The sequence below is a fragment of the Oncorhynchus masou genome, chromosome 12 (assembly GCF_036934945.1).
Source record: "Oncorhynchus masou masou isolate Uvic2021 chromosome 12, UVic_Omas_1.1, whole genome shotgun sequence".
Taxonomy (NCBI): domain Eukaryota; kingdom Metazoa; phylum Chordata; class Actinopteri; order Salmoniformes; family Salmonidae; genus Oncorhynchus; species Oncorhynchus masou.
Window position 1 is genome coordinate 92,031,317 of NC_088223.1, and position 12,243 is coordinate 92,043,559.

The 12,243-nt window shown below is 38.4% G+C and overlaps 1 protein-coding gene across 3 annotated transcripts; it reads left to right on the forward strand.

The window, feature by feature from the left end:
* The first annotated feature begins 1,568 nt into the window (after positions 1-1,568).
* Positions 1,569-12,132, forward strand: pitx1 (paired-like homeodomain 1). Of its 3 annotated transcripts, XM_064982447.1 has the most exons (5): positions 1,569-1,693; positions 2,779-2,830; positions 7,748-7,900; positions 9,170-9,372; positions 10,901-12,132. In XM_064982447.1, exons 2-5 carry the CDS (start codon positions 2,788-2,790, stop codon positions 11,447-11,449), a joined length of 948 nt encoding a protein of 315 aa, XP_064838519.1. In that variant the 5' UTR covers positions 1,569-1,693; positions 2,779-2,787; the 3' UTR covers positions 11,450-12,132. The 3 variants fall into 3 exon arrangements, with proteins under 3 accessions (XP_064838519.1, XP_064838521.1, XP_064838520.1); XM_064982449.1 differs by lacking the exon at positions 7,748-7,900; XM_064982448.1 differs by lacking the exons at positions 1,569-1,693; positions 2,779-2,830 and adding an exon at positions 7,149-7,566.
* Positions 12,133-12,243: the final 111 nt, after the last annotated feature.

Genomic DNA, 12,243 nt, shown 5'->3' on the forward strand with positions numbered 1-12,243 from the left:
CCTTAGAAGTTGTTTGTTCGATATTCTTTCGGTTTTGATAATTAGTCTCAACAGGAGACACTGGTTGATGTGTCCAATTAGCCTATACATGCAATCAGTAGGAATCATGAAGTAGGCCAGTGTCTGTATGCATACGTTACTGTATATTTTTTCTCTCGTGCGTCTGTATATCGAATGTTTACTTCCAACAGGCTACAATAATTTGAATACGAATAGCTAAATTGGGAAAGCATAGGAAATACAATTCAAAATATAAAATGTAAAATAAATGTTCCTGCTGTTTATGCCTAATAAATAAACTAGTTAGGCTACATTCCATTGGGCTACAGTTAATCTGTTTTGTTGTTTAAAAAAAATATATATATACTTTTGAAAATGTATAGTAACAAACAGAATCACGTATTATAATGTTTCTGGTAGAAAACATTTCACGCAGAAAGTGAATAAATTTAAGTAGCTAGACAGTAGGCCGCTGGCAATAGCCAAGCCGAGCTTCGTGCAATCACTTCATTAAGGCTATAGGATATTTAAAGTATTAATGCTCAGCTAAAGATTATTTTCTAGGCTAGACCTATTACTTTGTTTATCGAGCTAAAAACAAGAACGGGCTGCAACTAAAGCAATGTTGAGCGTAAAGTCATATAAACACAAATACGAATTGGCTAATTTTAGATTAAGGCCTATAAAAACTGAGCTGCTAGCATAAATTATGAAATTTTGCGTTTTGAACAAGTTTAAATCAAATTAATTTACGTATTTATCAGCGGTATATAGTGTGTGGTTTGAAACGCAGGGTAAATATTGTCTAATAGCGTTTTGTTTATATATGTGCAGCCGACAAATTAAGCTATTAAAAGCAATATGCGTATCTGCTCCAAGCATAATTGCTTTTAAGTGAGATGTGTGCTTTATTGAGGAATTCTAATGATAGCTATATGCTTACAAAAAAAAAAAAAAAACTAAAACACATGTTTTATATTATTGTTATTGTATTATCTTTCCAAAATTAATTGTAACTGCTTGCATAGGTTATATTGTTAGTGTCTCATAATATTTTTTCCCAACACGTAGAGTAGACTACTATATAACGTAGAAAGTAAAACCTCCTAAATATTTTCCCCCACGACGAAATATCTAGCCTATATTTATTTTACTAGGCAAGTCAGTTAAGAACAAATTCTTATTTTCAATGACGGCCTAGGAACAGTGGGTTAATTGCCTGTTCAAGGGCAGAACGACAGATTTTGTACCTTGTCAGCTCGGGGATTTGAACTTGCAACCTTTCGATTACTAGTCCAATGCTCTAACCACTAGGCTACCCTGCCGATCATATCTTCTTATTAACCATACATTTAAAAAATAAAAATAAAATGTTATCCATACATTCCACTAAACATATTGATATTCAGAACCATTTGTTTACGCTGTTCTCAACCTTCCAAAAGACGGGTTTGCTTGAACACCGCCCTCATGGCATATGCGCATCCTGTATCGAGTTGCTGTCGAGGATTCGCTGGCGTGACGTCACCGAGACACGCGAAAGGTCTCCAGAAGAAAACCCCGAGCAACGCAGGGAAGCTATCAAAGCGCATATTTGGACACAGCATATGCCAGCAATTAAGTGGATATGTTTCACACCTGCATGTGGACATATTAACGACTCATTTTTTCTGTCTTTGCTGGGAATTAACTGGTGAGTAGGCTATTCGAGTTGTGTGGAAAATATATGCCTTTCAATGTGTTTACTATAAGAACGAACGATCAGGCTGTGAGCGTCTGGAGCGATATGCATGAGAGCGTTTGTGTTTGCGCTGCAGTTCTGTAGAGCAGACAGTTGTGTTTTACAAGAGGCATTAGATAGTCTGCGAGATCGCTGAACATAACCATCCAAAAGGTCTAGCAATAACGCAGTCTTAACACATTGGTGGACATGTGTAGCCTCTCCTGTCCTTGTCAAGTGGATACATCGAGGCTTCGAGTATTACGCATTGTCATGACATCGCTTTCAGGGTGGTTACCTGACTGTTGCAGAAGAACAACCTTGTCGGGGTATATAGGGTGTTGTTGGATATTGAAATAAAAATGTTAAATTTGATGATATTTTCGTAAGTGCATGGATGAGAAGACTTTAGGCTATGTCTGTCTGTGTTTAGGCTATGACCGTCTGAAAAATAACGATATCGCGTGAGAGGTACAACGATAGAAGAAAATGCGCCCTCACATTATTAGATGTAATACACGTTTTAATTCTCAAAAGCCTCTTAGAGAATATATTTTGTGTACGTGCTCTTTAATATGTTACTAATCTGACATATCACAACGCATGTGTGTGTGTGAGTGTGTGTGAGTGAGTGACATCGGTGTGAAGAATGGGAACCATGCATTACGTCACGATTTATTATGGACATAAAGCGAGCAAAGGGATTCTTGAAGATAAGAGAGGTTGTGTGTATACATCACGATAAAGACTTTTAGGCAACGGTATCTCTGAACGAAAGGAAAACATAATTCCCATTGGTTAATAAGTGCCGCCAAAAAAGGACTCTTATTAATTGAACGTTAAGTTGTGCACGCATTTCTTTCATTATATTTTCAAGTAGCCTAAGCAAAGGGGCAAGTGCGTGCACGCTATTCACTTGGACCAATATAGGCCTGTTTTATGCCTGTTTTACAATGATGTATCAATAGAGGTAAGAAGGTCACAATGACGAACCTGTATAAAAGTGTATGATGTTGAATGCACCGTTGTTATTTATTTTTATTTTTTATTTTTTTCAGGCATCTGGAATGGAACTTAATTTGTCAAAGAATGTAATCTGCGGAGATTCAGGTACGCACGCGTCACTACTTTGGTGACAATTTACTGGTCAAACGTGGTTTATTGTGCACTCATAAAGACTTGCTAAAGGCTAAATGAATGCATTGTCAGTGCACGAGCAGATTATAAACGAACACGGAGTTGAGAACGTATGCCTAGTTTTTATTTATTTTCATGCACCATTGACAGATTATAAATGCATAATCAAGCCTTTATTATGCCCACAGGCTACATATTATATTTGCTTCTTGCATCTTAATAGTTCATGCTTCGTTATGAAGGATTTGTTATTTGCTTTGTTATACCTTATTACGCAAAAATATAAGACTACTTTTATTGTTTGTCTAACCGTGGCTTAAATAAACTTGTTGAAACTATGTTGGGATAACAACATTGAAAAAATAACAACGTTTAGAGATCTAGGATCCTTAATTGGTTTCTGTCGTGTATGTGTAATAAGGCGGTGAATGTAAAAAACGAATACCCTTTACTGATATTCCATATGAAAGGCTATTTGACACAGACCTTTAACCTGTAGGCTATGCAAACCACACGAATACATTCAAACAGGCATTTTTGCTAATTTATGATCATATCCCATACTTAGTCTGTCCAATCTATAAGGTAACGCTGATCCTGGAATTGAATTAACGATGTCGGATGCATTTATGCAATCAACGGGTTAGGCTATATTTTATAAAGATATTGATCTTGTAGCCTATACTGATGAGGACTGTTGAAGAGGCCTATGATCTAACCTCAATCTACCGCAGGGTAGCCTAGTGGTTAGAGCGTTGGACTAGTAACCAAGTTCAAATCCCCAAGCTGACAAAGTACAGATCTGTCGTTCTGCCCCTGAACAGGCAGTTAACCCACTGTTCCTAGGCCGTCATTGAAAATAAAATTTGTTCTTAACTGACTTGCCTAGTTTAATAAAGGTAAAAAATACAAATAAAAAGCTATTATGAACCAATATGGTACAAAGTAGCCTAATATTCATTCATTCTAATATCCATTCGTCAGTGAAATGATAGAGACATTTCGACTGAAACACTTGTTCAGATGTCAGGGTGGTTATCGGGAACTGGTCACGCAGGCCTTTGACCAAGTTTCCACTGTAGATTGCCAAGATATGACGATCACTAAAGTAATAATGTCATTATATCCGTACCTTTTCCAATGACGCAGCCTGTCCAATTACATTCAAACCCCATTTATTTCTTCCCTTTGAATCTAACGTTTAATTGTCTGTTTTCGTTTCTCCTTCGGTAGTTTGTTTTGGGTACGACGAATAGAAGACGATAAAAACAACAACAAAAACACTAGGCCCTGCTTGAATTCCATTTTTTTTCTGGCTTTGTTTTGTTTGTGATGATTAACAACGGTCGTTGAGTTTATTTTCAGTCCTCCGAGAAAATATGACTGTTTATCTTGCCTCTACCCTGTAACCCGTCTTGGTGAAGGAATTAAAAACTTCTGTAAACCATCCGTTACGCAAGTGCCTTATATTTGAAAGCGCATTATCCGACCACGCCGAGCCAACAATGCCGCAGTCCAATATGAACGTTGAAGGACAAAATTGACATGATTGTCCCTCTTTCACCATGATTGTCAAGGAGGTAACAGCACCAGTCCAGTCTCGCCTCTAACATACGAGCCAAAGCCCAAAGGGATGCTGACTACATCTCTGTTGGTCATTCACTATGACGAGCTTCTTAATTTGGTTGTGCGTAATTGCACGTACTGTAGGCCAATTATGTCACCCCAAGAGCACTCTAATTGGGCTTTTTAGGTGCCCTCAAAACTATTAGATAGTAGGAACCTACTACTTTAAGTAGTAGAGATTAGTTTGTCATTAGCTTACATGTCTTCATTCGCTGAGACGTTTGGTGTGGCAATGGTGTTTGCCCTTGATTTCATGTTCCTATCACAGTTCTTCACAATTACCAGGATCGATTCCTTTCCATCAACGTTCCAGTCAACTCGGGGGAGTTAAAACGCAATAGCAACATTAATTAAACGTGTTTGGTTTGTATCTGGATTAGTTTAAATGCAGTTTACCAAGACATACAGCCAAGAGTGCATGAACCAATAAGGAAAGATCAGATGCAAAACCACTTCGTTGGTTGATATTATTCTAGCTTTTATATAAGGAATGGGTAGGCCTGCAGGCGTTATTTCGTGTAACAGCATGGCGTGCATTCAAGTGCTCCAGAAAACTCATTTTACAAAGCGGTTCAATAACATAAAAACAATATTACATTACTCTGGCGAGGAAACAGAAAAAATGAATGAAAAAAAAGGAAGTGATTGTTGAGAGGTTGCACAATTGCCTTCTGAAAGTCCCTGAAGGACTTTAATTAATGTCATACAATGACCTAAAGCGTTTAGCATTGGCGCCGGCGACATGGCTAGGAGACTGCACAGCGGAAGCTACATACGCTACCTGGCCAAAGTCATTATAGTACTGCATTGTTATTGGGACCGTTTGGAAGCGTGGCGAATAAAACAGGATTACTATCAGAGTTACCCATTTTATTTTATTGACGATGCTTGATAAAACGTTGAATCCATAAAATCATTCACAAAATAAATAATGAATGCAGATATAGGCCTATGTTTTACGCCAATCCAGGTTGACACAGGGAGGCGCGCCTTGCCTCGTCTTCATTCCTTTACATTTACTCGACTATCAAACTTAAAAACGAGTTTGCATTGTTTTTGCATATTGTGTTGATAACTACAATGACAGGTGATTGATAATGGTGTTTATTTCCCAGTATTGTTGACTATTTCCTATGTATTGTAACGTTGCAGCAGTGACAGACATTTCGCGTAAAGGACAGACGAATATGTGCTGTTTACAGGCCAAGGCCAGGGATCATCTATTAGATTCAGCCGCGGGACCATTTTTTCTTGCGCGTTGTGTTCAGGGGACCGGAACATATTTACAAATAATTTGTAAACTGCAAATTGACCAAAAGAAGCCAAAACGGATATAATATTTAACTAAAAAAGAATCATGTCAAACATTGATTACATTTTTATATGATCACAAACTGTATATCTCTCAATTATGGGTTGTAAATACTTTGGAACAGACTTCTAGAATTTAAATAACTTGGAGCTGATTTGCTGGTGTTTTTAGAGTCTTTTATGGCCAAACATAAATACAAATACTTTGGGGGTCAAATAAGGGCCGCCAGTTTGTGAACCCTGGCCTAGTCTATATAATGGCTTTCTTTAAAAAAAAGAGTTATTTTTTATTTAAAATATATTGAACTGATTCACGGAAAATCAATTCAAGTGGCCGGGCTCATGACTGTGTGATGTGACGTTTCATCTCGGTCATGTCTTACCAGCAGGCGCCGCTGATTTACAGTAGGCCTGTATGATTGTCCAAAATAGTCTCTAAACTCAAGCAACTCAACTCGATGCCATTATTTAGGCAATGTGGGTTTTTTAATATCAAGTGACATAAGGCTAGCCTATCTGAATGCAAAATATCAATCGTTTGTTCCAACAAATGTAATAAAGTTAGAAACTGTCACGAGACGAATTTATGTGTAGAGGCCTATGGCCTAGTGTATCTGTACGCCATAGGCCACCGTTACTGTTGTAAATTTAAAAAATCGGTCGAGTAAACGAGAATATTCCCAGCAAAAAAAGGTTTATGCAAATATTTTAGTTTATTTACATTATTTTATATTATAATTTCGTTTTTGGGGGAGCTTTAATCCGCTGAGAAATGGTAATTCAGTGTAGTATTTAGAAGGACCAACTAAAAGATTCATAGTGCTGCCATTTGTCCCATTAACATCTAAAAACAAATAATTGCTTAAGACATAGCTGTGTAGTTAGTATATGCAAGTTGTTATAAAACTATAAATAATAGTTAAATCAAAGTTTACAAAAGTACAGCCTCAAATAAATATAAAGGTCCTACACGCATCATCATAATTTGTAGCCTACTTTATGCAGTCATTTCTCATGAGGTTGTAATTTTCATAGTTCAGATTATTTGTCTTATCTTTGACAGTTACAAGTAGCGAGAGATATAATTGTAAAGGCTACACGTGAAGATGCCTGAATCAGTGCAGTGACACGCACGCGCGCGCGCACACACACACACACACCACTTCATTCTTTTGACACAAGGTCCACCTCACTTGCTTTTAATCCGTGATTGTTTAGAAGACCAAAAAAAAGGGCCTCATCCATGAATTTATAGACTATTACGGTACATAGTACACTGTTGCTGCATTAAGCTTCTACCATATACATACTTAAGTATAAATGAGGTACTTTCCAATATATATTTGGCCTTGAAAATAACATGGGCAGGTCTATATGCAATGTTTATTCAGCTCCGTTCATATCCGAGACATACATTGTGTGCGTGTGTATATAAGCGCACCCAGCTGTCGGGCCGTTCCATTGCGCTGGAGCATATTTCAGACATGTCTGGATAAAGGGCCCATTTTCTTCCAAACTTTCCAATGCAACGCAACTCGCTGTTGCCTCATGCGCTCCCCTGAGATAAATCCCCACCAAAAATCCTCTCCTGCAGTCAGATTGAATGCTCTTTGTGGGTGGGAGGGACTCCTAATTTCGGGGAGGTTTTAACGCAGAAGATGGGTGGGTCACATCCCTTGGTTCTGCTGCGAGCGCTTCCATTCGGTCACACCGGGCATATCCGCACCAGCGGAAACTGAAAGCATAACGCACTGTCACTGCTGCGAGGAAAAGTGGGTTTGTTTTTCCGGAGAATAAATTCTTGGAAATCCGTTTTTAAAAAGTGTTGTTTTTTTTTGCAATGGCAAGTGTTTTGCTACGGATGGAAATCTAAGCATTTCGTGTTGAAGATTGAGAAAGCTCGAATATACAGGATTGAATATTTATTTTTAATACGGCATCATTCTTTTCAAGGTGGAATGAATTTGGACAGAATTGCAGAGACCGTGAGACCCCCACCGACGCGCGACATGCAGGCTTCTACGCTTCACTTGCCGAGAACTTCGAACAACACTCGAGAAACATTAGAGAACTCAAGCAGCGAGTCATCCGATACTGAAATAGCAGGTACATTTACGGTGTAATAACATTGCATTCGGCTTACCTACTATCATTATCGCTAGGTATAATTAAAACACGGCTTTTCTTGTTAAACATTCTACTTATGTGCGTAAGGTTTTCGATAAAAGACACGTAGATATGTACCATGCAACGTGCCCAATGCGTTGAGTTTTGGACTAAAATACACAGACCATAGGCTATGTGAAACAGCAGTGTCCCACTGTTAAAACAAACTACGTTTTGATTTGTAAAAACGTGCAGAAAAAAGTTCAGATAGAATGTGAATTTTACCCAATATGTATGATTGGGAATTCTTCAGCGTCATATTATTAATTTCAGTATTCATTTCCGTAGACTTAAATGTCGTGTCTAAAACGCTTTGCTGAAGTGTTTGCCTATATCACCACTATTAAAACATTATCGAGCATATTATCAAATAAATGCTTTCTCTTTTAACACTTTCCATAGGATAACAAGAAATAGCCTACGGGTTGATGCGTTTTCAAATCGCATTCTTCCTGCTGCAAGATGGTGTGTGTCTTCATCCCACCTCTTCATCAGCTGTAAACTATATCAATATATCAATATATATATATATATATCAATATATATAGTCATACTAAAGAGATCATGAGACGTAGGCCTAAGGAGAATAGCTCTAGCCAATACAGTCAGCTATTAAAACATGGCGTTTTGTTTTGTACTGACCTCTCGTCTTAAAGTATTGCCCTTCTTACATCTAGCTATTTTCAAGGTATAAAAACAAAGACGCTAACGTGTAAAGACAAGTTGGCAAGATAATGGACGTTGGATAAGACTGGACAAACGTTGCAACAAAAGGGAACGTTGGTTTATGCAGGTAGAGGCCGATAAATGTTTAATAGCGCTTCTAAGATAATCAATATTGAACCAGGAGCGAATCCGTAAATGTTTGACGACCACGAGCACGTGATACTTCTTGTGGTCATTTTTAATAGGCTTTTGAAACTGGTCATTTACTTTAGTGATTTATAGACACTTCAAACACTGCTAGGATTATCCTGCCAGGTATGGCCTGTTATGCGTTTGTGCTGCAGAACTAAACTGTTTTGTATTTTGTACAAAATTGTACAAGCGTTTTTTGGGGGGCCTCTAAACTAATGAGTTGAGTTGGAATGAGATTGTACAGAACCACATGGGGGAGGGGCACCCCTCTTTGTAAAAATGTAAGAAAGTCTGGTTCAGTATACGCTACATTACAATAACCATAATTTATATTTTTTGGGGGGTTCGCAGAAAAAGAGAGGATCATAGAACACAGAAGTGACGATGGCAACGCAGACGACCCGAAAAAGAAGAAAGCGAGGCGGCAGAGGACTCATTTCACCAGCCAGCAGCTGCAAGAGCTCGAAGCCACCTTTCAGAGGAATCGCTACCCGGACATGAGCACAAGAGAGGAGATAGCCGTGTGGACCAACCTCACCGAGGCCAGAGTCAGGGTAAGTCGCGAGACGCGGTGCGTAAAACGTGTGTAAAGTCTATTCAGAGGGAAAACATAAAGATGTGAATTAACTGATTCTACAGTGAACTTTTCCGTTGGAACTTGTTCGGGGTTTATTACTTTACTTCAAGCCTACACTCGAATATCACTTGGATGATTTCGTCGCAATAATTACCAATGATTACTAACGGTATGACGTGAACTGACACCATAATTTTCCTCCCCCAAGCGTTTTAAAGTTGCTCATTGTAATCCCCACTCAAACTAACTGGTTCTCCCACCAATTACATTTTCGATAACATCTTTCGGGGGTGACAAATGAACACAAATGTATCCACTTTTGGTGACTTTTGCATCTACTATGTTTTAATAAGTATAGCATGTAGCCTGCACCCGTATACTGCGCAAATTCATTTATACATATTTATTTCGGTAGAAACAGTTTACTTACATATTTTATTAGTGCTGTAATGTGTATTGTTCGACGACACTCCACTGTAGACGTGTTACTCTAGAAACCTTTTACAGCAGAAACATGTTTAGTAAAGTGCAATGAGTAATGTCCATACTTACTCTACATATACACCGTTCCTTTGAGTATAATTGCACAGTGGGTCTATTGGAAACCCCTTTTAGCCAAATTCAACCCAAACCCCCATAAACAAATCGGGTGTTTTTAATTGCAATATAGGCAAGAAACAAGATAGGCTTGAGTTTGTGTCCTAGGCTCACAATTAGGCATATGTTCATGTGTACATGTGTCAATATTTTCAAGACTACATATCCAAACGACAAAATGCACCCCCAGTTAGCGACAGTTTCAAAACCCAATAAGCGATGTTAATTTCAGTTTTTCGATGGCTAGAAGATCATATTACTATTATCCACAGCCTACGGTCTCTATAATAGTTTTTTATTTTATTTTAAGAGGGTCACAAACTCTTATTGACCCCCACTTGCAGTCGATTATCATACTGTATCGTTGACTTTATAAGCCAACAGTACGGAATTACCCACGCACTCAATAGATTAGTAGTTAATATGCCTAAAATCTGGTTTATTTTGAGACATAGGCCTACAGCTAAAAGACAATGACGAGAAGACGTTTCTAATTATATTACCCACCGATGTGTTCTAAACCTATGCCATCCAAAACGTTAACGTCTTTTATAGACGATTTATCAGTGGCCTACAACCGTGTGCCCCGGAACATAGCCGCGGCACCCCCAGAAAAACCGGAAAAAAAATCTCTATATATATTTTTTTAAATACATAATACACCGGATGTTTCCATAGTAAAGTTTACGAGGTGTTTCTTATTAGACAAACAGAGCTAATTTTGTCAATATTGATATTCTAGGTTTTCCATCATAGGCTCGTTAGGCCTAGCTATACATCTTAAATCGTACTGTTATGGATTGTATTGTGCATGTGGCAAATAATAATACAACGATTATTATCATTATATTAAATTAAATTATTGTTATAGATGTGTTGAATACATATTTTTTTTCTTTGATATTTAGGTGTGGTTCAAAAATCGCAGGGCCAAATGGAGGAAGCGTGAACGCAACCAGCAAATGGATCTGTGCAAGAATAGCTACCTGCCCCAGTTCAGTGGCCTCATGCAGCCCTACGACGACATGTATCCCGCCTACACCTACAATAACTGGACGAACAAAGGACTGACACCGGCCCCTCTGTCCACAAAGAACTTCACCTTTTTCAACTCAATGAGCCCACTCACATCCCAGTCAATGTTCTCGGCTCCTAACTCCATCTCTTCTATGACTATGGCCGGAGGTATGGGCCACTCCGCTGTACCGGGGATGCCGACTGCGGGCCTGAACAACATCAGTAATCTTAACGGCATCGGCACCTCTACAATGAACTCAGCCATGTCCTCCTCCGCCTGTCCGTATGGACCTCCCGGTTCCCCTTACAGCGTATACAGAGACACATGTAACTCTAGCCTGGCGACTCTGAGACTGAAATCAAAACAGCATCCAACCTTTGGATACAGCGGGTTGCAAAGTCCCGGGTCTAGCCTTAACGCCTGCCAATACAACAGTTGACCGATCAGCCGCGATGAAAATCATTTGCCGACAGCTGTGGGTCTAGAAGGCCTCTACCTGCGAATGGGGCGAAAGACAACTAAACTGGATTAGTTGCAACCATTTTTTCAAATGGATTATGCGGGTTGTATGTGTTTACCATTGAACTTGCACAACAATTTAAATGTTTTTTTTTTATGTATAAAGTGATGAAGACGTGTTACATTGCAACATTGAACATAAGAAAAAGACAAAGGAACATCTGTGTATTTTCGCTTGCTTGCTTTGAGGACTCAAAACAATTTAAAACGTGGTTTGTATACTCCTGGTCTTGGATTAGGAACAAAAAGTGCAACAAAAAGGCGTATCCAGACTCGGTAGAACAATCATTATATTGTACATAGCTTATATTGCTCATGTGTGCTTTACCGTCTTTGCAGGGGGTGCCACGGGCCCGGTTAAATGTGCCATTTTTTTAAGCGTGAGTTTCATTTTATAGCCTGCTTTGTCTGGAGTATTTTCTCATTTTTATGTGCTGAAAATAGAAATCCCGCATGCTTTAACTTCAGTGCAACGTGTTTTGTACAAGTTGATAATTATGTGAGATAAAGCAAAGTCCATTATACTGTATACAAAAGGTGATTGAAAAGTAACTTCATGTGTTTATGATCTGTTTGAATACAATAAAAGCAGATAGTAGTTTATTTCAGGTATCTATTTAATAAAAGGGAAAAGGTATAAACGAACACAAACATTTTCCAAGTTTATGGAATAAAATGGGAGTTCGAAGTATTCTTTTTATTTAATCTTTATTT

Excerpts from the sequence above, each read along its gene's own strand:
- pitx1 (XM_064982447.1), top strand. The coding sequence starts at position 2,788 with ATGGAACTTAATTTGTCAAAGAATGTAATCTGCGGAGATTCAG. Across the intron at positions 2,831-7,747 it reads TGTAATCTGCGGAGATTCAG|GTGGAATGAATTTGGACAGA; the intron begins GTACGCACGCGT and ends ATTCTTTTCAAG. Across the intron at positions 9,373-10,900 it reads TCACCGAGGCCAGAGTCAGG|GTGTGGTTCAAAAATCGCAG; the intron begins GTAAGTCGCGAG and ends TTTGATATTTAG.